At 43.3% G+C, this 23,361-nt stretch overlaps 1 protein-coding gene across 6 annotated transcripts; it reads left to right on the forward strand.

Moving 5' to 3' along the window:
* The first annotated feature begins 25 nt into the window (after positions 1-25).
* lrriq1 (leucine-rich repeats and IQ motif containing 1) lies at positions 26-23,297 on the forward strand. Of its 6 annotated transcripts, none has more exons than XM_049722691.2 (28): positions 26-2,199; positions 3,901-4,206; positions 4,525-4,628; positions 5,122-5,218; positions 5,297-5,382; positions 5,545-5,641; positions 5,720-5,817; positions 5,880-5,954; positions 6,016-8,007; positions 8,091-8,243; positions 8,319-8,469; positions 8,821-9,014; positions 9,761-9,891; positions 10,238-10,311; positions 10,393-10,486; positions 12,907-13,089; positions 14,961-15,216; positions 15,946-16,068; positions 16,403-16,486; positions 16,869-16,993; positions 17,113-17,181; positions 17,350-17,426; positions 18,081-18,182; positions 20,921-21,011; positions 21,236-21,299; positions 21,383-21,494; positions 22,198-22,303; positions 22,411-22,671. In XM_049722691.2, exons 3-28 carry the CDS (start codon positions 4,560-4,562, stop codon positions 22,631-22,633), a joined length of 4,926 nt encoding a protein of 1,641 aa, XP_049578648.1. In that variant the 5' UTR covers positions 26-2,199; positions 3,901-4,206; positions 4,525-4,559; the 3' UTR covers positions 22,634-22,671. The 6 variants fall into 6 exon arrangements, with proteins under 6 accessions (XP_049578648.1, XP_049578650.1, XP_049578652.1 ...); XM_049722693.2 differs by having other exon boundaries at positions 4,525-4,623; positions 5,120-5,218; XM_049722692.2 differs by lacking the exon at positions 26-2,199 and having other exon boundaries at positions 2,235-4,010; positions 4,121-4,628; positions 22,411-22,670.
* Positions 23,298-23,361: the final 64 nt, after the last annotated feature.

The following is a 23,361-nucleotide window of genomic DNA, read 5'->3' on the forward strand; positions in this document are numbered from 1 at the left end:
CGCTTGCCACCGGCCGTACCACAACAAGGAAATTGAGGGTGCTACCTCTCACTTTCAGCGTCGTCAAATGATTACATCCCAGTTTCGAAACCACAGTGTGCCGTCTTGTCACATTAGCCTCTGTTTAATACACGATTAAAGCTATTTAAGCACAACTTTGTGGAGATTCTACCGTCTTGGAAGCAGACATTTTATCCGTAACTCCCCCGTTTTTGTTCAACTTTGGTACATTCCACTATGAGCATGTCATTACCGAAAGGGGTTGGCGCTAAACAGCAATGTGGTTCTGTTTGTAAACCGCACAGGAAATATACATACTCTTTGAAGAGACTCTCTTTTATACTCTTTTTTTCCACATTTAAAAGATGATCAAAGTGGTTATTTGACATTCATCTTACTAGAGAGGAAGCCTCAAAGTGAAACTACTAATTTGTCCATTTTGTTTCTCAAATGAAGAAACAAAGTTAAGGAATTAATAATGGTGGACTGCAGAAATGAGAATATGAGTATTTGGCCAAGATTAAATTAAAACAGGCGTCTAAAAGATTTCATTAATCGATTTGCGAGGATTGTATTATTGTTTATTATGTTATGTCTTCTGTTAAGAGCTTTGTTGTTACAGCTGCAGTCGAGAAAGTGGTTTATAAAATAAGATGAGTTGATCACAGTTAGTTAGTTTAGTTTATATGGTTTTGAAAATGTCAACACTGCCTTCTTTCCACACATAACAAAATGAAAGTACTACATTCATGATTTGTTGCGAATGAAGGACGGTTTTCATGCTGCTCTTCCTCCAGGCAAATTGATCTTTTTAGACTCCACACATGCTCAATACGGTTTGTCTTATGATTAGCTTGGTGGGAAATAGGAATGAACCATTCTTCCTTCAAGGCATAAATACTAGATTTTTTCACCCTAAATAGTAAGCATCATGCTCATAAACTCATAAGCTCAAGAACTGGTGGCGTTTAGATGACATGAGTATTTTGCGGACCTCTAGCAGGACCACACTTGTCCTAAGGTAAACAGACTTTCACTTTCAAATTTGAAAGTAAGATCTCAGATGTAAAGATAAAACCCGAATGACTTGTCACTCAACTATTAGGCATCGCTTACAATACACACTTAACTTTCTTTTTTTCCTTTCTGTCTCCTCCTAATAATTTGCTTTGGCGTGTTGTGTTGTTTTACATCGATGTGAAGTATCACACCTGACTCACCGACTGACTCAGTCATGAGACAATCAAGCTAACATCACATAATCCCTGACAGAACTCATCAAAAAATCCGAATTACAAACATAATCTGACTAAACTAACTAGCAAGACAGTAACCAATCAACTAACCAACTATTTAGGCCAAATTTGTCCTTTGGCCTGAACGTCCACGTGATTCCGTATTAGCACTCTACGATACGCCGTTCTGTTATTGTTGTTTGGCAGCTAACATTTGCTGGTACAGTGCGTCAAGAAACTCCTGTTTTGATTCAACCGTGACCACAAAATACACAAAAGTGAGTCACAGGTGTCATCTCGCAGGGGCGCCCATGTTGAATAGTTGATGGCGTGCTTGTGACTTTCGTAACACGAAGCCCATGGAAAGTTGAGGCGTGTTGTTTTACACTGCACGTCACAGACACGCTACATCTCAGCCAATGGAGATCACCTGCAATGAATCAATGAATGAATGAGTCGGTCGGTCACTGTAAATCATCTTTACAAAGGGATTTACAACCCATAAAATAGTCATTGTCAACAACATGGTGACCCCCCCTTCCCTCCACCACGTTTGCATACATTGAAGGGCTACAAAAAAAATGCCATATAAAACCACATCCTCTTTTCGCTTTACATAGCCACATTTTTAGAACTGCAAAACATCTTAAGTCAGTAGAGTTTTTTTTTTACATCTGGTCGACATCCTGTAATATCACTTTGATCCTCACGAGGCATCGGTGAGCGCCTACAAAGTGTCTGAAACATCACACGTGTTTACTCACAAGGCTTTTCTATTCAATCAAAAAAAAAAGCGACATCCTGCAACTACGGTCCCAAACTTTGATGATTGTTGATTATTTAGAATATCATTGTGGTACAGTAAACTTTGGAATCGTGGGACCATGAGGCGTTCACCTTGTGAGGAACAAGGACTTTTCATGTCTTCTTGGAAGCCTGCAAGCACAACGCTACTGTGATAAAGGTAAAGAAAACACTATTTCTATCTCCGTGTTGTGTCTTTTTGTTTGACCCTTCTAGGATACTTGAGTTTGTTGAAACTGTCCTTGAAACCACACAATGTGTTTTCTAACACAAGACCAACTAGTCATGGGGCCTGTAGACTTCATCAGTGCTCCATTATACTGCGTTATTCTAATTTAAATATTTGACCCCCCCCATGGCAAATACTGAGAGTGAATTTATCTGAACATTTTCATGTCCCCTTTCGAGGTTTCTGGGTTAGGCCGGGTGAACGGATATCCTCTTTCTGAGAACGACAAAGCAAGATATCTACATTTTGGATTTTCAATTTCCTGTTCAATGTCACTCAATGTTTACCATCACTTTTGTCGTCGATTTTTTTTCTTTAAATCCCCAAATAATCAAATGGAGTGAGTCACTCCTTCATGTGCTGAACTTAAGATTCATTCAATGATTTCTGTCAGACTAAATACATGTATGTAAGTTATGAGCTACATGCTAGAAGATACGCTAGCAAAGTAGGGAATCATTTAAGGAGCATATGACCACAAAGAGAATGTACTGTGCTCCTACACAGAATCCTCAAGTTCATACAAGAAATGAGGCTAAGGCTAATCAGATGCTGGACTTTGTAAACTTGATACACTTTGGAGGAATTTTGCCTAATCACGGGATCCGATTGAATGTACTTAGGTCACACTTATGTTGGAAATACTCTCTGGGAGGGTCGGGGTAGCGGTTGGGGCCAAATAGGGCTGCTCATGACCTTACAGAAGTGAAGAATGCAATGTGGTAACGGGCTAGTAGCGGATTAGCCTGCTTCAGCGTTTCTCCTCCCTTCGCTCTTCGTATGTGCAAAGTATCGCACGACCTTTAATCTGGGTCAATTCGGAAAGATTCATCCACGATGTATTCCTCGGGTGGAGTTCAAGCTCGGGACTTGTTAACTACAGACTCTGTTGAGAGTCGTCAAATGCTAATGCTAAACTGGAATATGTAAATTTATGAACAGTCCTACACATTATTAGGCATAAATGGCCTCGGCAAAATTTGACCTCAGAGCTTGGTTAACGGCTACAGAAAACTTTTGGGCAGTAAAAACAGACTCTTCAAACAACACCATTGACGAGTGTCGTCTGCTGTGCAAACGTGCGGCTCGCCGTTGTCTGGCCGCTGACTGCGGCGCCTGCACTCGGACAAAAGCTACGTACACCTTGCCCCGCGAGAACTAATCGGAGTAGACAAGGTTTGCTGATGGAGGCGTTTTTACCGATTCAACTAGCGCCGCCGAGCTATGCAAACATAAGCCATGATCGCCACTGAAGTTGTGTTGTGACCCGAGGGGACGTTTATAATACACTCGTGTTCACAGTAATGGGCTAATGGTTTTCAAAGAAGTCAGTAAAGCTCAAAATCCCTCACATCTGTGTTGCATGGAGTCCACCTGAAGCGAACTTCTAGCCCAGCCCAAGACCACTTTATTGTCATAATAATCATTTAATTTAATGATTGCAATTATTGCTCAGACAACTATGTATTGATCTTAAGTGGTTCTTAGAATTTGTACTTAATATAAGTTCAGTGATTGACAGAAAAGTATTTTTTATGTTGTACATTAAATACAGACTATTTTTCTGAACAATGTTTAACGCTGTGGCTTTTGTTTTTATTTCCATGAATACGTTCTCATCCCCTGTGAAAGGCCGAGGAAGGAGACTCGGTTCCTTGTGGAGGGCCTCGGGGGGAATGCTGACCGGACGGGAAAAGCGGCGTAGGCCCGCTGGAATCTCCTCAAAGTCAAAATCAGCACGAGTACAGAGCCTTCGCCGTGGGAGAGGGGAACCGGGGAATAAGTCTGCATTGTTCAGAGTACCATTTTTGTTTTGTTGTTGTTGTGGTCATCTTTTTCTTCTCACCTACAGTCGCTGACCCGCATTCGGCCCACCACAATGATCACACAAGCCCACCATTCAGCATTATAGCAGGACACAATTCTTCTGTTTCTATGGTACTAAAGGATTAAATTGTCAGTAAAGTATAGCAAATAGTTTAAATCAATTATAGAAAATAAAGGATTCTTATAAAATCAAATATAAATCCAATTGCTTTTCGCGTATTTCGACCTTTATCATCTTCCGTAGCCGACACTGTTTCCATAGTAACGATAACTCGTAAAAGTGGAAGTAAACGTTTGTCAACCAAGGTAAAATTGCGCGCCAATTGCCATTTTACGTGACGAGACGGAAAATGTGACAATTAAGTGTATTTTTGCCAACTGTGGCACAACTTTTAAAGAAACTTAGGCAGCTAACTAAATGAGTACTAGTCAGGTGAGAAGAACTAGACAATCAACGTCACAACATGTCGGAGGTGCTCCTCACATCTTCAGAAACGGAAGAGGAAGACGCCGATGAAGAGTATGAGGAGGAGGTTGGTGGTTATCTAAGTACACTACTGTAGTTTGAAGAAAGTTTTTGTTCACTTTAAAATTCAGTTTTGAAAACAACTGGGTCACACAAGTGCTAGCATAATGGCAAACCCCAAGTGGGCTAAAATTAGGTACAGTAAAATTTAGTTCCGGGAATAAGGATGTATGAAAGTAAGGAAAGAAGGAAGCTAGACAATGTATGATGGAAAGTAAAGAAGAAAGGATGGAAGGATGATGTAATGGAAGGAATTAAGTATGGGATGGTTTCAAATTAAGGGAAGAAGAATGGAAGGGAGGGAAATTGGAAGTAACATGTAGGGCGGGATTGAAGAACAGGAAAGTGGAGAAAATACTTTGCTCAAACTTATTATTAAGTTTCTCAAGAACCTAGTTTTTGGCCTATCACCTGTTCTTCAGCTTTTATTGATGTGTTTAATCATCTAAAATAACTGCTTTGTTTTGATTGACATCTTAACATCCATTTTGGGACTTCAGACCTCCGAAGAAATCCCAGCATCACTGCTCAGCTACTTTGAGCTCTCCAGAAGCCGAGCGGCAGCTTGTGAGAAGCTCGTCCTGGAGGACCTTGAATGTATGAATACCTCTTAGTTCTCTGTACAGAACTAACACGTGTACATTGATAAAGAAACTCTAACATTTTTTTTCTCAGACCTCACTGCATTACGAAGCACCGAACGAGTAACACAAGCAAACGTTGCTGTGGTCGATAAGGACACGGAGACAATAAATGAGACGGTAACTGTCTTTCATAACATGACCAAGATACTGACAAGTAAACAAACTGATAAGTTTATGTTTATTGTGTTAAAGGCCACCTCTTCCAGGAAAAAGAAACATACTGACTAAATTGGAGTTTATACAATATTTATTCATTTATTTATGACTGCTCTGATGCAGGCAGACACTTTTGATGACCAAAATGAAGACAACAGCGCCACCTCTGGCAGTGATGTGGACGAACAAGAGTTTTCAACTGTGCCCAACGACAGCCAAGGTACAATGCTGCAGGACTGTAAATGCCCACAAGACGGCGCCACAACACAAGCGTGGTGTCTTAGTCATCTTTTTGCAGATGTGGGTAGAAGTGAGCTCCATCTGGACATGGAGCGTAGGAAACGAGAGGAACGAGAGTTTGAGGAGGAGCTACAGAGGATAATTGAGATGGGAAAGGTGAGTTGAAGAAATGTTTTTAGCTAAATACAGGAACAACATCTTGTTTTTCTCTTTTGCAGCTGCGTCGGAAGGAGGCTGATATGATGGAGTTAAAGGCTCAGGAAAAGCTTGAGCGGGAGTTGCAGCTCCAACAGGTTGGTCATGTTGAGGAAATCTAAAAAGTGAAGAATTATTTACAATGTATTGATCCAACAGGAGCGACTCAATGACATGAAACAACAAGTGGAGGAGGAGTTGAAAAAGAGCAAAGAGGAGCAGAGGAGCCTGGTGCAGCGACAGGAGGAAGAGGAAAAGAAAAGGAAAGATAAAGAGAGGCAGAAAAGGATAGAAGAGAATCTGAAAGAGCAGCAGCGAGAGGATGAGAAGAGGAAAGAGGAAGCGAGGAAGCAAATAGAGGAAGAAGAGAGGATGAAAGAAAAGGGAAGGATAGGAACAGAAAGTAAACCGAAAGAGGAAGAGGAAATAACTGGAAGCAAGGAGGAAAAAGAGGAAACAAAGGCCAAAAGGGAGGAAGAGAGGAGGAGGCAGGAAGACAAACGAGTGCAAGAAGAACTGAGGATGAACAAGGAGGAAGACAAAAGGCAGAAAAATGGGAACCTCATGGAAGAAGAGCAACTGACGAGGAAGGAGGAGGAGGAGGACAAGAGAAAGCAGGCAGAGAGGAAGGCAAAAGCAGAGGAAGTCCGGAGAAAGAAGATAGTGGAAGTGGAAAGAACAAGGATGGAGGAGAAAGAGGAGAAAACAAACCGGGAGGAAGAGGAAATGAGAAAACTGGAGGCAGAAGTGATGCAAATCAAAGAAGAGTTGATGGCAAAGGAGGAGGAGGAAGGGGGGAGCAAAAAGGAAGTTCACAAACATATGGAGGAGGTGGAAAAGAGGAGGAGAGTGGTAGACCAAGTGGAGAGTACAAGGGGAGAGACGAAACCCAGGGAAATTGAGAATGAAATAAAGAAGAAGAGTGAGCACACGGAAGAAACCAGCCAAAAAACCGAGGAAGAGAACAAGAGGACAAAAGAAGCTGTAAAGGAAAAAGAAGAAGAAAAGGAGACCAAACAAACGGAAGAAGAAGCAAGGGGAAAGAAAAAGGGCGATGGGGAAATGAGGAGAAAGACGGATGACGTGGAAAGGATGACAAAGCGAGTGGAGCAACATCCAGAGCAAGGAGAGAAAAGGACAGAGGAGAATGAAGAGAAAGAAAAACCAAACCAAGATGAAAGGCTTACAATTAGACTCTCCAGAATTGAAATGGACAGGAACATTCAGGAGAACATTCATGTGAGCATCCATCAAAACATCCCCAAGAACACCCAACAGAACATCTGTGACGACATCCATGTGAACATTCATGACAACATGCATCAAAAGGACATCACTCAAAATATCCTTCAGAACCAGCATGAGAACATCCACCAGAACATCAATGAAAACAAACCTCATAATATTTGCAAGAACATTCAGAACATCCATGAGAACATGCAGGAGAAAATCCATCTGAACATCAATGAGGATTTTCAGAGCTTCCATGAGAACATTCAGGAGAACACCAAAGAGAACATTCAGGGAAACATCCATTCAAACATCCACGAGAACACCCACGAGAACATCAAAGAAAACATTCAGGAGAACATCCATGAGAACAACCATGCAAACATTACGGAGAACATCTGTCTGAACATCCAGCAGAACATCTATGAGAATATTCAGGAAAACATCCAGCAGAGCATCCATGAGAACATTCAGGAGAACATCAAAGAGAACGTTCAGGAAAACATCCAACCAAACGTCCATGAGAAAATTCAGGAGAGCATCCATGAGAACATCCATGAGAACATTCATGAGAACATTCAGAACAGCAAAGATAACATCCATGAGAACATTCCGGAGAACATCCATCAGAACATCAATGAGAACAACCATGGGAACATTCTGGAGAACATCCGTCCAGACATCCACGAGAACCTTCACCAGAACTCCTCAAGCCAAACCTGGCTCACCGAGCTAATGGATCAAAGTAGGCTTTCTTGGATGAAAGTACGCATTCCCTGGTCGGAAATACAGAACAGGAGCAGACGAAGAAGTTCTGTCGGGTCCAGGAGAGAGTCCAGGCGCTCCGCTCGGGACAATGACCTTCCTCCGCTTTGTCCTGACACGCTGCTGCAGGCTGCAGGCAGGGATTCCCTGCAGGAGGTATCCCACTCAAGTCCTGTTCCCACCAAAACCAGCACTTGAATTTGTAATTGGAATTGATGACGCCATTTTGTTTCTTCCAGGTGACCATCTTGGTTCTGGAGAACTTCCCAGGCTGTAATTTGTCCACTCTGTCTCAGTGCGTACGACTCCAGTCTCTCACGCTGAGAAGATGCGGCCTCAAAGTTTTGGAAGGAATCAACCAATTAGCGGAGCTATGCTACGTCGACGTGCAGGTGAACGCCATTTTGAATGATGTCCATTTTGTCAAAGTAAAAATGTTATTTTTAGATCTTTTTTTTTCATGGTAGGAAAATGACATCTCAATGGTGGATTGTGAGAATATGACTGGCCTGAGAGTTCTCAAGATGGGCCACAACAAGCTGACATCCATTCACGGCCTTAGCGGAGCAGAGAACTTGGACGTTCTAGAACTTTCGCACAACTCTATTACACGCATTGGTAAACACTTTTTTTTGGAATGACAAAATGTTTTTGGGTCCATCGCTACCTAATTCAGAAAAGCACATTTATACATTTATAAAATTCGACCTTTGCTGCACTGTCCATGATTCTCCACAAGAGGGCAGTGTTACAATAATTATGCCTCCATTTTGCTCGCCGATGCAAAATGACCTAACTCCTTGACTTCTTGAGTAATTGATCATGTCGGACTCTCAAGAAGTACTTAAAATACTAAACTTGTGTCTGCATTTTATTTTTTCAACGCATGCCGCAAAATTCCACACTTTTTAGCATTTGTGAAACCAAAATTAGAATTGAGTGTAACTTGATTTGTTTCCTATCTTCTAGCTGGTCTCGGCTCCTTGAGGAGACTCCAACGTTTGTCTTTGGACCACAACCAGCTTGTGAGTACTAAAGGGCTGAAGGACGTCTGCACCCTGTTGCACCTTGACTGCTCCCACAACCACCTGGTTGGCGTGGAGTCTTTGGAGAGCAACGTTCTACTCCGTACGTTGGACCTGACCGACAACAGCCTCACTGAGGTACTATTGACCTTTATTCATCTTGAGCTATCGTTTGCATTTCCACTTTTTTCTTTGATTGCAATTAAAATAGATAAATATTGCAATTAAAAAAATAAAGTAGTTAAACAAAATAGAATTTTAAAAATAATTCATGTAAAATAGACATATTTTTAGGGGGGTATTCTTACCAAAATTTGAACAGACTGTAAGCTACAAAATAATTATTACATTTTTTAAAAAATAAAATAAAAATCACTCAAGTAAATATGTTTACTATAATGACAAAACCAAATAAAAAAAGTCAGCAAGCTACAAGAACCATTTTTTTTTCTGTAGAAAAAAAATTAAGTGCCGGATATTTAAAAACAAATCAAAATTTATTTTGTTGATTTTAATTTGAAATAAAATAAATAAAATATTTAATCAAAATAAACATTTCGTCAATATTTTTGTTTATTTGCAAAGAGAAATAGTCTGGTCATTGTTGATGATTCACATTAATCTAGCAATTGAAAAAAATGAAAGAGCATATCTAAAAATGTTAAAGCAATAATTGGGCAATGGCGTCATTCCAAGCAATTAACAAGACAAATACAAGAACATATTAGCGGCCTAATTACTTAATGAAACGCTACTTTTCTGCCCGGCTGGACCGTCTGACATTGACGGATGGACCCCACTTAGCGGCAGCCCGCTAACGTTGTTGTAACCCACCCCCACCTCCCATCGCTAAGTGACAACCGGGCTGTGTTCCTCCATTCCAGCCGCCCGCTCTGCTGGACCACGTCCTCCTCGGGGAGCTTCACATGGACGACAACAGCCTGGGCTCCTTGCGTTGCCTACTCGCCGCCTCGTGGCTGCCCCACTTGCACACGCTCACGCTGGCACGCAACAGGTAATCAGGAAAATGGAAAATAATCTTCAAATATTCAATTCAATTGAGATGCTTGAAGATTTCGTGGAAGGGGAAGTCTGTCTTGTATCTTTCTTTTTTTTTTTAAATCAACAATCAACAAAAGTCTACCAACAGATGTTTTCCATTAATATTCAAAGTTTCATATTAGAGCAATTATATTTTTTTATTGTAACCCTCCCGTTTTGCCAAATAATATCACCACAATATTAGAAACAGCTCTCAGTGCATCGTCTATTAAATTGTGTACCTAATTAAGTGTCCGGGGATATGACACAACAAAAAGTGCCGTGTTCTTAAAGTGTGTGTGTTTCTTTGCGTGTTCAAGGCTCACACACCTGCCTGACATGTCTGTTGCAGTATCGCTCGCTACCTTGGATCTGAGTTTCAACTGTCTATCAGGTAATTGAGCTTCAGCACCAAAAAAAAAAATGGAGATGTTCTCGGTCCAATATGCCTAATAAGCAAAAAATGGTTTCCTAGATGTGGAGAATGTTTGTCGCGGCCTGCAAGGATGCTGCTCCCTGAATGAGGTGCACCTCGCTGGGAATCCTCTCCAACGGGAGAGTAGCTGGAGGTGAGAAGATGAAAAATCCATCAAGGTGTTATTTCTCACGTTGCCCATATACCCATTTATAGTTTGCAAAATAAAATTCCCAAATTAATGCAGGACACATTCTGGATTATTTTGGGAATTATTTTTATTTTAAATTCCCCAAATTCCTATTCCACAGTTTCACACTCATATTACCAAAATAAAAAGACGTTTTACATTATATTTTCCTTTTTTAAGCTGATTTTGATCCATCATTACAACTTTAAAAAGTTCATCTCGTTCACATTTTACTGACCGACTCTGATTTTAGCTCCAGTCATCATACATTTAATTGAATCCAATGTCATTTTACTTCTGCATCATCTCTTTTGAAGCACAAAAATTAACGTCTGCATTTTTCGATGAGTTTATACGCTAAATATGCTCGTCTATGGGCGTAACTTGGATTCAAGCATTCTGTCATGGCAGCAGATCCAAAACTAGCTAAAGTAAGCTTGAAACTTCTTGCCAAAAAGGCCATTAATGCTTGCCTTAGGGATAATTGCGTTACGGATTTTTGTCTCTAACAGCAAACTCGAGGAGCCAAACACAAGCGGTACGACTTTTCTCGAGGATTGCGATCCCGAGGAGACGTTTTGTGCCTCCCTTTCAAACACTTCCCTGGTGTCTTGATAAAACCTCTCTGACGTTCTTCTGTCCAACCCAACAAAGGATTAAAGAATTACAAAACACTTAACATTAATTGTGACGCAATCTCATGAAAATGCTAATGAGCTTCTGTTACCATGACAACCAGGATGCAGCTAGGGCGTTGTGATGAGGCGAGCTGTTACCGCGTTATTTGTGAATTTTTGCTGTGCAAATAAAAAGTAGATTTTCCATAACATGACCCCTTTAAATTGTGCTCGCCCCCTTTGCCATGAACTCAACGTGACCCCCGGCGGTGCCTAAAAGTGGAATTTACACTCTGTATTTCCACTCGCCTCGTCTTTTATCCGGAGCCAGTTAAAACAGCGACAAGCGTTGGAAATCTCATCGCCCCTGAAGAAAACACCCATCCCGATAAATTTAGCTTCCACCTTCTCTGTCGGCTTTCTGGAGGAAAGTCGTTTGTGAAATATGGGAAGAGGGAGGATGTGGATGATATGCAGGAGTGCGCCAAAGTCTTAGATGTGTTGTTTTAACAACGCTATGCTAAGTAGGCAGGCTATCACTCAGGAAAGCTCCGACCTCCTGGGAAAGAGGAAAAAAAAAATATTTGTTATCTGTTTGTTAGCTATTTTGCGGTTCACGGAGAACGGCAAACTGATGGCCGCTACCGTTAGCATTCGTTAGCATCATTGTAGGCGAAGCATTTTGTATTTCTTATTGTGAAAATGAGAAGAAATAATGAGGATGAGATTTTTTTTTTGTTTGTTTTTCCGTTTTCTAACAGACCGGCTCACTTCAAATGATCTCATATGAGGTCGGAGAGGGTTTTATTTATTTAGATTTGCTGCTAGGTTTTGAAGAGTGCCAGACAACATGCCCGCAGGCACGCAACAGAATCCTCATCGCAAAAACACGGTCAGACCGTGGCAAACGACAGCGAGCTGTCAATCACAACCACAGAGGAAGTTCTTTGGAAAAAAAAAAAAAGACCTTGTGTTTAATGTTGTTGAACAGAAAGCAGCCTTTAGCAAAAATGTTAAGATCTCCTTTGAGATGTTGGCAGACTGATGTTAACCGATGTCAAAAATCTAAAGTGCTTTTGGGTTGACTGCGAGGAATAAAAATTTGAAGAAGGTTGACATAAAATTGGGCCGCCTAGTATGCAGAAATTAAACCAACATATTTTTCCACAAAACGTTTGAATATTTTTTTAATTAAAGACCTGGAGTGGCTGTTTTAAATATCGCGTTTCCTGATTGGGTAATTTTTTTCTGACTTAAATTTCCACAAAAACTCAAAAGCTGCCTCTCACGTTCGCCGGTTTATCGTATGTTACTCTGAGAATTTATCGTGTTTTAAAAAACTTTGTAGCCCAAGGGTGTGTTTTTCTTAAATTGTATTATCATTGACGTTCCCTAGCGTCCCGCAGACTTTCCATCTTCACATATTCCCACATTTGCACGGCCCGGAAAAGTCTGTTTCTCCGGCAGATAGTTGGGATTCCTCCGCTCGAACATCCTTAGCCTCGGGCCGCCATTTCGTGCGCCCCCGCGACCATTCAGACTGCCGCTCAGCGGGTCGCTTGCCCTCACGAGGCCCCGATACTTAACTAACAACACTTGTTAGACTTTTTTTACAAGCCCAGGACTACTTTTTGTGTGCGTGTCATTACCATGATCGTAAAACAAACTGACTATAAAAAAAAAAAAGACGAACTGGCAGATTATTGTGAAAGTTATTAATGATTGGAATGGCTTCTAGGAGATAACCAAGTTGTCCTTTGCTGTCAGATGCACTCTACAGGCAGCAGTGTCCAGTCTGAAGATCATCGACGGGACGGATTCAGACTTCCTCCCGACAGGCTCGGCTGTTGCTAGGCAGATCGACTCTGCCTCCGACGGTCTTCTCAGCTTGATCCGGACGCAACTCGAGCAGATTTTCGATTTACAACGGCAGCACATCGAGCAACTCAGGTAGATGCTAAATAATTTGAAGGAGCATTGCCAAAATGTTTCTTTTGGGGGGAAATTCAATCCATAAAAGTCTAGTGGTATCGGTACTTGGTATCGGTACTGGTGACTTCTCAAGGATTTTCTTCTGGTATCAGCCTGAAAAAAGTGATTCTAACATTCCTAATTATTGAGTTAACTCAATTCCAATCTTCACTTCCTTCTTGGCACTGAGTAGAAACATTTCATTTTGATTTTTAGTGCCAGGAAGTCTGAAAGCGATCATTTTCTAGCTGACCTTACCAGGTAATGGAGTAGCGCAGCAAGCGTGTGGTACAAAAGATAGCTTATCTTTTAAGTCCCTGTCTTGAGAGACCCGCGAGCCGGCCAGGAATGTCAGGACTACCTTCTTGTTATGTCTGATGCACAGGGTGTAGCGAGCCTTGAGACAACGTTCATCTATTTTCACAAGGCCTTCCATGTCGCCGGCCCGCGGTGCTTCTCGGACCACCAAGGCTTTAAAAACGCCGGTCAACTTTCCACCCGTCTCGGTGACCCGTCCAAATTACGACGCACAAAGGATAAAACGCGGCGTCGGCGACTCTCGTAGGTCACGCCGAGGACCGCCGTGGCTTGAGGGAGAGCCGCTAGCGTGGCTCACCCCTCACAGTTGGCCCTCGACTCCCCTCTGGCCACTGGACAATGAGCCAGTTTGTGGTCATACAGGGAACAGCGCCGCCATTTAACCTCTGGCCTGACCCGGTGTCACCGCGAGGCTTAGACGAGGTTGGGCGCTTTGCCCACACGCCCGTCCTGTAAAGGTGGAGGAACCATGTGGTCTGGCAGGGGTACAGTTTCACAACTTTACCCAACAGGACGTAGGATGAAAGAGAGCCTGCAGACAATATCACTTTTACTTTTAATAGTTGGTGCACACAAGACTGCTGCAAAGTGGTCCAATATGTTGGAGCGATACTTTAAAAAAATACAGTGAGGACGTGTAAACCAAGAAGGCGGAAGGTTCACTAAAAGGCTGTTGCGAGAAAAAAAAAAAAAAATAGACCAATGGTTCCGATTCAAATTTTGGTGCCCATATCGTGAGCATCCCCCGTACCAATCGTGAGTCATTAAATATTATTGTTTTGATTTTGGGCTCTTATCAGTTTTCCTGTTACGATGACAACCCGATTTCATCTCCATCGATGAAGCTGCTGTTGGGGGCTAATACTTTCCCAACACTCCACTTTCCACTGTACTCCTCGAAATATTTCACCTCTTAAGACCAGTTTTATGTGTGAACCCCCAGTGAAACAGTGTCTCATTCTCGGAGTGACCCTGGAGTGAACCAGCAGGTAAAAGAAGGAAGGTCACAGGGGTCGCATCCCTTTGGACCTCCAGACTCTTCTCCCTCTATGTCCCACTGTGAGGGGAAGAGGCAGATCTTTGTGGAGCGGGACTTGGTCTACAGGTTATCCTAGAAGAAGCCCTCAGGCTAGAGGAGCGAAAGAGGAGGGGGGGGGTCAGGAACATGCTGCTAATAGATTCATTAAGTTTTCATTGAGGTGCCTTTGTAGCCACTAAATCCCCTCAATGAAAGAGTTTCTCACACACATACTTGGAGGTCCACGATTAAGTGTGTGGAGGCCGATGTTAGTCGTGATGACGTCATTCGTACGTAAGTGAGACCACGCTGGAGACTAGGGGTCGCCAATGTATTCCAAAGATTCGCTGACCTGTTCTAAAAATAGATCACCAGTGAGATGCCTCTATTTTTTTTTCGCTGTTTTGCCATCCTTTTTTAAAATCAACCCGGTGTAAAAGTTTTCATTTACGCTGTTTATATAATAAATCCATCATGATGGACTGTATGTTCTTATTGATGTTTCTTCATGCAGTCATGCTGAAGAAGCTTCGCACCCGCTGGACGCCATCAAAATTTCCTGCGGGCATTTCGCGGAAGCTTTCCACCTGGCTGAGGAGCAGCGACGCTCCCTCGAGGATACCCACGACAGGCAAACGTCTCCCTTGGATGAAACTCAGGGTTCGCCCGTTGCCACCACAAGGTCTTTTGCGTCAGAAGATGAAGGCAGTCTCAATTCCGAGGCGGCAAGGAGCATCATGGCCCGGCACCGTGCGGCAACCATCATCCAGGTAATCATTTTGGTCTAAATTTTCTTTGTCACCTTCCTCCATTTATTATGAAAATGAATTATTAAATGAAGTATTATATTTATCACAATTTCATTTTCAATGTAGATCACCTGTAAACATGTTTTTCACTAGTTTGTGATGTCAAGGGCCTCGTACGTGCCGTGTAGCCTCGTTGCGCTAATCCTCCACAGGGCTCTTCTTGCAAAACGTGTGCAATTCAACACTTCCTGCAAATCTATTTTTCAACACGAACATATGTCAAATGAGGCCTTTGAGGTTCACGATTGTGTGTGTGTGTCTGTACATGTGTGTGCAAATAATAGAAAAGTTAAAAGTTTCTAAGTAGTTTCTCAGGGTGACTAAAATAATTGTCATTGTTTTGAGAAATATTACATTTATGAATTAAAAGGTTTGCACAAGAACATTTTGCAAGGCATGTGTGCGTTCATTTGTTGGGAAGGTACGTAGTGATTTATCAAATTCCAAAGAAGTGTGGTAGTCGGAGTCCCTCCTGTTCTCACTCCAATTCCCATGGGGACGCTTGAATTTAGAGGCACACTGGAGCTCCATTTGTCTTGGAGCAACCCGAAGTCACGGAGAGTTCAGGGGGAGGAAAAAAAATTTAGGTTAACATGTTTTGTCTTTGGAATGGCCTAGCGAACGGTATTTTAGCGCTGTGAATCATGGAGCGTTTTAAAAAAAACAGTTTTGTGTGTGTTCCGCATCCAGGCACGATGGAGAGGCCTCACCTTGAGGAGGAGGCTGGCGGCCGCACTTGCCGCCGTCACGGCCCTGCAAAGTGACGACGATGCTTTTGAGGTGGTGGACGCGGAGGAGTTTGTCCTGGATGAGGTGTGTAACTAAAACAGCCTCAACAAAACTGTCCAATCCCACTCGCGATTAGTTATTTCAATCCCTTAATTATTCTTCCATCTGACAAATTAATATAGCTGAACCACAAGTACGGTGGCCTTAAAGGGTCAAGGGTGCATCGTTATTTGAATCTGTCAAAAGTCAACAGGATTTTTTTTTTTACCTCCTCCCTGGTAAACATTTTGATTCTAAAATAATGTTATGCTAGTTTAAAATTTTATCACAGAGAATGTCGTTTTGAGTGGAAAGAGAAATTTAATTCATCGTTTTGTGATGATTTGATTCATATTTTTTTTTTGTCTATATCAAAAAGGCAATTCTGGACCAAGGCTGGACTTTATATGAAGATGCTCCTGCTAGAAGTTACTCAGCATCCAAACAGCAGTTGCTTAATGAGGTAAGGTTATATATATATATATATATAAGGCCTTAATATTGATCCCCGATACTCTCACAATTCTTTTCTTGTGTCGAAGTATTCTCAACGGCGTGATTGGCTGTCCCTTTGTCATGTCTCTTATCGCCCCCTCAGGGGATTTCTTTTGCAACTGTCGCTGATTGATCTTCTGGAAAAACATGCCGTCTTTTTTTTTCTTCTCAAGGCCTGATGTCATTTTTCACATAGCTGTGTTTTCTCTGCCTTCATTTACCTCCCGTTGGATCTTTTCTTTGGCCAGCCGGCTCGCTTGTGCTGTACATCATGTGAGCCGTTTGGGTTCGGCTGAAACGGCCCAGCTGCTTTCGCGGCCCGGCTGGAGTAAGAATTGTTTGCATTCTAGCTCCCCGACTTTTATACGCAACATTCCCCGAGGCTTCTACCACCTCTGCCCACACGGAGGCATACGCAAGCCTGGGAAGTCAAAGAAAGTGAGGACAAGATGGTTTCACCACACAGCTCCAATAGGTAAGATGGGCAACTGCTAGCTAGCAAGCTGCAATGCCAGAAGCTAACGTTGACATCACCGCTCATGACCTCTGACTATCATCTTTGGAATTGGAAATAAGAAATTCATATACTTTTAGGAAAAAGTCTGCATCAACCTCTGTGGCAAGTGACTCGTCTGAGCGTTCAGAAAAAATTCTGGAGGAATGGTAAGTTGTTTCACGATGATGATTAACATAATGGAGTCCCACATGGTTCCATTCTCTGTCCCCTTTTGTTTGAACTTTAAATACGAAAATCTTCCATTATTTGCAGTTCCATATGACATTTAAGATCATATAACGTTCTTTTCCTAAGGCTTCATTTTATACTTGTAGGGGATTTACCAACAGGCACACAGCAGAGCTGATGCTGAGGAGAGCCCAGAAGATGAAGTCCAAACGAAAACCCACAGGTGTGTTACATTTAATAAAAAAAAAAAAAAAAAAGCATATCCTTATTTCTTTCACAAGTATGAGCAGGACATGGTAAGCTCAAGAAAAGACAGAACTGTCTGATTTCAATATAAAAGGAGAGGAAAATAAAGTATGCCGTAATTCTCCATCCTCTGTGTATTTTGACTTGTCTTGTGGAAAAAGTTGCATAATATGTCTCCTTTAACACTAAATGCCCCTGACGGCATTTTCTAAAAAAAATCTGAACCGTTTCTTGCTTTGCTGGCCCTGTTTGTTCCTTCGTCTGCTCTTTGGCAGCAGAGCACCTTTCCAGCTCGCGTGCGCTAACGAGCCGTAACGCACAGCAGAAGCCAGACTCTGTCGCTTCTTATTCAGCTTCATTTGCGGAAAACGACAAGTCTCGTGTCGTCGTCGTCGTCTGGGTTTCGTGCGGTCCGGGGGTGACGTGGCCCTGCTGCGCCGCTCTAACAGTAGTCCAACCCTTTGATCGGCATGTCATCTTGTCAACCCGCCCAACGCCGGCCAGGTCTTTGTCGAGTATAACTCGTGGTGGCAACCAGAGCAGTGCTCTCATACTTCCCAGAAGTGGTGTTGCGGTCCTCTGGTTTTTTTTTTTAGGCCTGATTTAACCTCCTTCTGCCTTCCCTCTGTAGGTCCATCGGGGCATCTGGAGGCCTGGAGAAACCAGCCACTTACAACCTATCAGCTGACAGTTCCAAACAGGCTGGCACGGCGTAGTACAAGTGCTACAAGGGGTGAGACCTAGCGAGATGGTGCTTTGTGTCTTAAGCTGAGTTGGGCCAACATGGAGATTGTTTCTTAGGTGTTAAAGTAGCTCAAGACTTGAGTCTTTTACTCAAGAGATCTTGCAGAATAAGCGTAACAAGCTCTCAGGAAGTTCAAGAAGAGACATTTCTCTTTTGGCCTCCTTGGCCTGCCCTGAGGTGGAGAGATGATTTGACATTGTGACATCGGCAGCCAGACTTCAGAAGGGGGAGGGGGCGGGGAAGCAGAATGAGTGTGAATGGGAGGGTTCACTAAATGGTGACACCTCTTTTTGCTTTCGTTTGTACAAATCTCATTTTCACTTATGAGTTTTTTACGATAAGAATTGTCATGTGGCGGATTTATTTGCTTTGAGTGGCTACACTGAGCCGTGGCACACACTTGACATTAAAATACTCTCGTGACCCACCGCAAACAAAGAAGTTAAACTGTAATAACGATGCTCTGGTCTCAATTTACTCGCAATTTCTTCATCTCAATGTGAAATCTCGGCCTGACTGCAGAGCTATTATTCTGTTGTGCGAATGGCAACAGGTGGATCCACAGGTTAATATTCAATTCTGCCATCTAGTGGTAGAGCAGTTTATTGTTCTGCTTTTCATTATATATCGCTGGCATAGATAGATGAACAACTTGGTGTAATGAAATAATAAATGTCTAACCAATTAAGCGAAATTAGACACGGCACGGGGGTTGGGACTCACTGCACTAAGCCACTGACGTGTCAATGAAAGGCTCCCGATGCTGTGATCCTTAACGGACCCGTGCCGACCTTCCCTGGCGCACCCCTGGCCGTGACCTGTGGAAAGCACTCCACCTTCCTCCCCCTCCTCTTCATCCGGATCCTCCCCCCCCAGTGCCCGAGGCCCGAGGAGGCAGCCAAACCTGGCTCGGCCCGACACGCTCTGCCCAACAGGGGTTAACGTTTCAGGGGGTTTAGAGTCCGGGTCCTTCTGGAGGTGATTAGCCCCGAAAAGCCATGACAGATTCTTTCCAAGATATCTGACGCGGCGTGTTTATTTTATCCGGGCTTTGTGTGGATGTGCTGGACATGAGTAACCCACTTGAAACGGGTATCGGCTTACACGGAGAGACAGGGAAGAGGATGGAAGGGGCGAGCGGGGGGAGGAGGAGGGGGGCCGAGCCTCAAGATGTTTTGTTGTGAAGGGAAAAAAAACATTCCTCGGATGATTCCTGTTGTCAAGTGTGCCAGAATGGGTGACGTGGTCCCTCCACAGTGTTGCGTGTGTCCATGATTGTGTTGCCGGGGACCAAAGGCAATGTAATTGTCTCACCCCATCGTCTCTCTGTTACTTTCGGTGGCGACGGCAATTCTGCTGCGTCCATGTCTGTGTTCCAGGAAGCTCTTCAACAATTCTTCCTGGTCTCCTTCAAAATCTGATGTGGAGACCGTCTCCTCGACGCTCCACATCCGTCGTTATGTAAATAAACAGCTGTGTGCACTTTTAGCTTTACGCTATCATAAACAAGGCACAATTATAATCAGCCTTGACAATGCATTTATAGTTTATCGAACTGGCTTAAGGAGGGGTCCGGGCAGATGTGGTGCGGGGGAGGCGGCATGTCATTCCTTGAGTCATTCAGGCCACCCTCTGTTCCTCCTCCCGACCTCCTGATATTCCGTCTTCTCTTTGGCCCAGAGAAGAGCTCACTTAATGTGCTTAAGAGCCCCTCTTAACAGGCGTGAATCCTACGGGGGGCCCCCGCCTGATATCCTGCAGGAGTACTGGAGTGGTGTCTCGGGAGGTTTGGAGATCCGGGGGGTTGGCGGGGGACGGTGGTGTGGGCTGAATTGTCTCCATGCTACTGCTTAATTGGATGTTTTTTTTTTCCCGCTTACTCAAATTCTATCATGAGCTAACGTTAGCTCCAACATATACTAACCCGTAAGCCACAAACTTAACAAAACGCCTTAACTCTAATCTCCAACCGTAACCCCTAACAGTGATTTCTATAACCAACCATAAAACCAGTTAAACACTGGTTTGCTGCCGCTTTAGCTTTATCAACCTCAATAACGTTAACTGTGAAAAGACACATGTTTAATTCAAATTGAATTCATAGTTGTGAAAAGTAACTCCCGACGGCTTCATCTTTCCGGAATGGCAAGCGCGAGCATCCATTTCCGGGCCTGCTCGTGCAACCCCCCCGAGGGGGAACATCCATCATTTGACACTTTTAGTGGTCCTCGGCAATTAACCCGCAAAAACTGCAGCCCTTTCCCTCGCTACGCTGCGGCGAAAGTGAGCAATAAAGGCGTCATTAGTCCCCGTGACGGCCCGTCAGAATCCATTATTAGCCCACACCCGTCTACGGCCGCCCTACTGTCAGCACAACGCAAATGTTTACTCTGAATTACGGCCTTATTATGGGATTTCAACACGCCTCGTAAATCAGCCCCAGTTCTCCCTCGTTCCAGAAAGCTGTCGGACTGGAGAACCACAACAGTCGGGGAAAGGGAGAGTCGCGCGTCTTTCAACAAGTGGGAAATCTTTGATAACAAACACACAAAGCTCTTGAAACGAAAAGTAAACACACCAGCAGCTTTGACCACACGAGCTTTTCACTTTTTGTTTTTACAGTGACACACTTTTTTTTTCCAAGATTGAGCACAATGATGCCCTTTTTAATTTTTTTTTTTATTATTTATTCTTATGAGACTTTTTTTTTTTTTTCGGCGGCCCAGTTCACCAATCGGAGGCGGACTTAGGGCGAGTGAGGTGGGACCAGACTCGGGAATGGCTCCGAAACCAGAACGCTTTGAGGCACTCAAAGAGGTGAGCAAGAATTTGAAGAACGAAAATAGCAGGTGCTAAGTTGCATGTTCACTCTAACAAATTGCACAATTGTTATTTTACGAGTACAATTCTTTTCTTCTATCCTGTGCCTCATCATTCAAAAAATCATTATCACATTTGTTTTACTCGCAGAATATCCTGATAATCTTTCCTGATTTAATTCTAAAACTATTTCAAATTTAAAACTTGCTTGTCATCCTCAGCGAACATTTCTTACCGGACATCTCCGCCGACGCGATGGGCGTTGGACGACGGCGACATCTTGCAGTAAGTAAGCCACCACACACACACACACACACTTAAAATGCCTTCAACACTCATGCCAATAATGTTGATTATTATGTGTGTAGCCAGTAGCGGCACGTACGGAACATCAGCCCAGTGGACTTTGGACCACTAACGGTTCATCTGACCAAGCCTGTGGAGCGAACAAAAACACTCCAGGTCTTGCAGTTGAGTCAAGTGAGTCATTTTATACCTACGTCAATTTCACTGTCATTGGTTGCTAGGCAGAATTATGTCCCACACAATTTGCCCTCCCTTAATACCAAAAGTAAAGCTGCGTTCTGTTTTTAACTTTTTAGTTCTTGATACTAAGGCACACCCATCGATACTCACAACTCGCTGAGAGTTCCTAGTCTGACATGCATGGCCCTAAAAGTTTGGAATTGTTGATTGGCCCATGTAAGAGGGGCCTTGAGGTCAGTCTGGGGACAAAAAAAAAAAGAAAGAAAAGGTGGAGGATGACTGGGTCTTGTGTGAGGGTCCGACGGGGCTGACAAAGATGCCAGTGAGGGCAGATGAGCACATGAAAGCGTCTCAGGAAGGCGGAGTGAAGGAGAGCCCTGTCCTGCCCTGTCCCCCCTTCATCAACCCTTTAACTCGACCTAATTGGATTCCGATGATGATTTCGAAATGATTTCCACGAGGTGCGCCGACCCAGAGGAAGAAAAGTGCCTTGTCCCGCCACCGCCGCCACCGTCAAGCTCTCAAGGACAGAACATGATGGTCAAGACAGACTTGCCTCTGTTCGCACTGAATTATGAACACGTGCGGTAAATAATTTCGATACTCGTTATGTCATTTGATCGGATCTAGAACTGAGCATTAAGGTAAAATCGTCTTTTACGTCACCTTCTGTTTTGCTTCCGTTGCCATTCCTCAGCCCCACATTCATCCAATAGCATGCAAACTTTTAAGAGTGGCTTGTTCAGTGTCAGAGCAAGACCCCCGTCGACTGAGATATCAGATCACCCGCTACACGTTCCTTGGTATGTCATTTGCAGGTCGCCCCGACTCACTTTCTAAATGGAGTGATATACTATACGCGGTGTGCCAGCTGTGCACATAGTCAAGCATGCATCGGTACCTGTTATAGGGTCCCGGGGCCCCCCCGTCTTTGCCGCCTGCTTCCCCCCATGGTCTACACGTGGAATCCATCATGGCTGCCAGCATCGAAAGAACATTACTGGGATTTACAGCTATTCGCCCCTCAAAAAAAAAGGTTTATAATTGCCTATTTAGTAGTGCTATATATGATGAGTCAGCCAAGCAATGGATATGAACACAATCGGTGCAGCAACACACGTAGACAGATATGACAATACTCACACATTGTGTGCTTTTCAGTCAGGCTCTCTTCTTTTTTTTTTTTTTTTTTTCCCGCTAGAACAAGACATTACAGCTGCATGGAGGAAGGAGGAGCGCATTTCATTTCGGGATGAGCCCGTGTGTCGAAGCAGTGGCTGGGGTGGAGGGAAGAAGAGACACAAAGTAAAACACTGACACATTTTTGGGCAAAAAAACAAGTAGCAAAGCTACAAGAGCCAAGGAGCTAAGCTCGACACACTACCCTGAAGCCCAAACATAGACAAGCTAAATTAGCACTTTTCACACAACGCAGTTCGTATCGTGACAGGAAATCGGAAGCAGGAACTTTTGCTCACCTACCTGTTCGTTTTTATTAAGCTTGGACAAAGTCCACTTTTGAAACCTGTCTTGTTAAGTCGAAGCACTTATGCTAGGTTAGCCTTCTTATTGCACTTTTTAAGGAAAAGTTTGTTGTAGAAGAATCAATAAGTCAAACATTGTCTAACAATGACATTTGAAGTTAGCTCAAATTTGGAATCTTTCAAAAAGGGACCAAAAAATGGACCGAAGTTTTAAGCCAAAATGGCCGCCTTTGCTCTCTCACCGGGGGGAGAAGCATGGTGGAGATTTGATGACTAAAACCGAAAACTCTTCCCATAAAGGCACTTTTTGTGAGTTATTGTGGATTATTCACCTCATTATTTAATCAGACAGTACATATCAAGTCAAATAAAACCGC

This window comes from Syngnathus scovelli, chromosome 6, assembly GCF_024217435.2.
Source record: "Syngnathus scovelli strain Florida chromosome 6, RoL_Ssco_1.2, whole genome shotgun sequence".
NCBI lineage: Eukaryota > Metazoa > Chordata > Actinopteri > Syngnathiformes > Syngnathidae > Syngnathus > Syngnathus scovelli.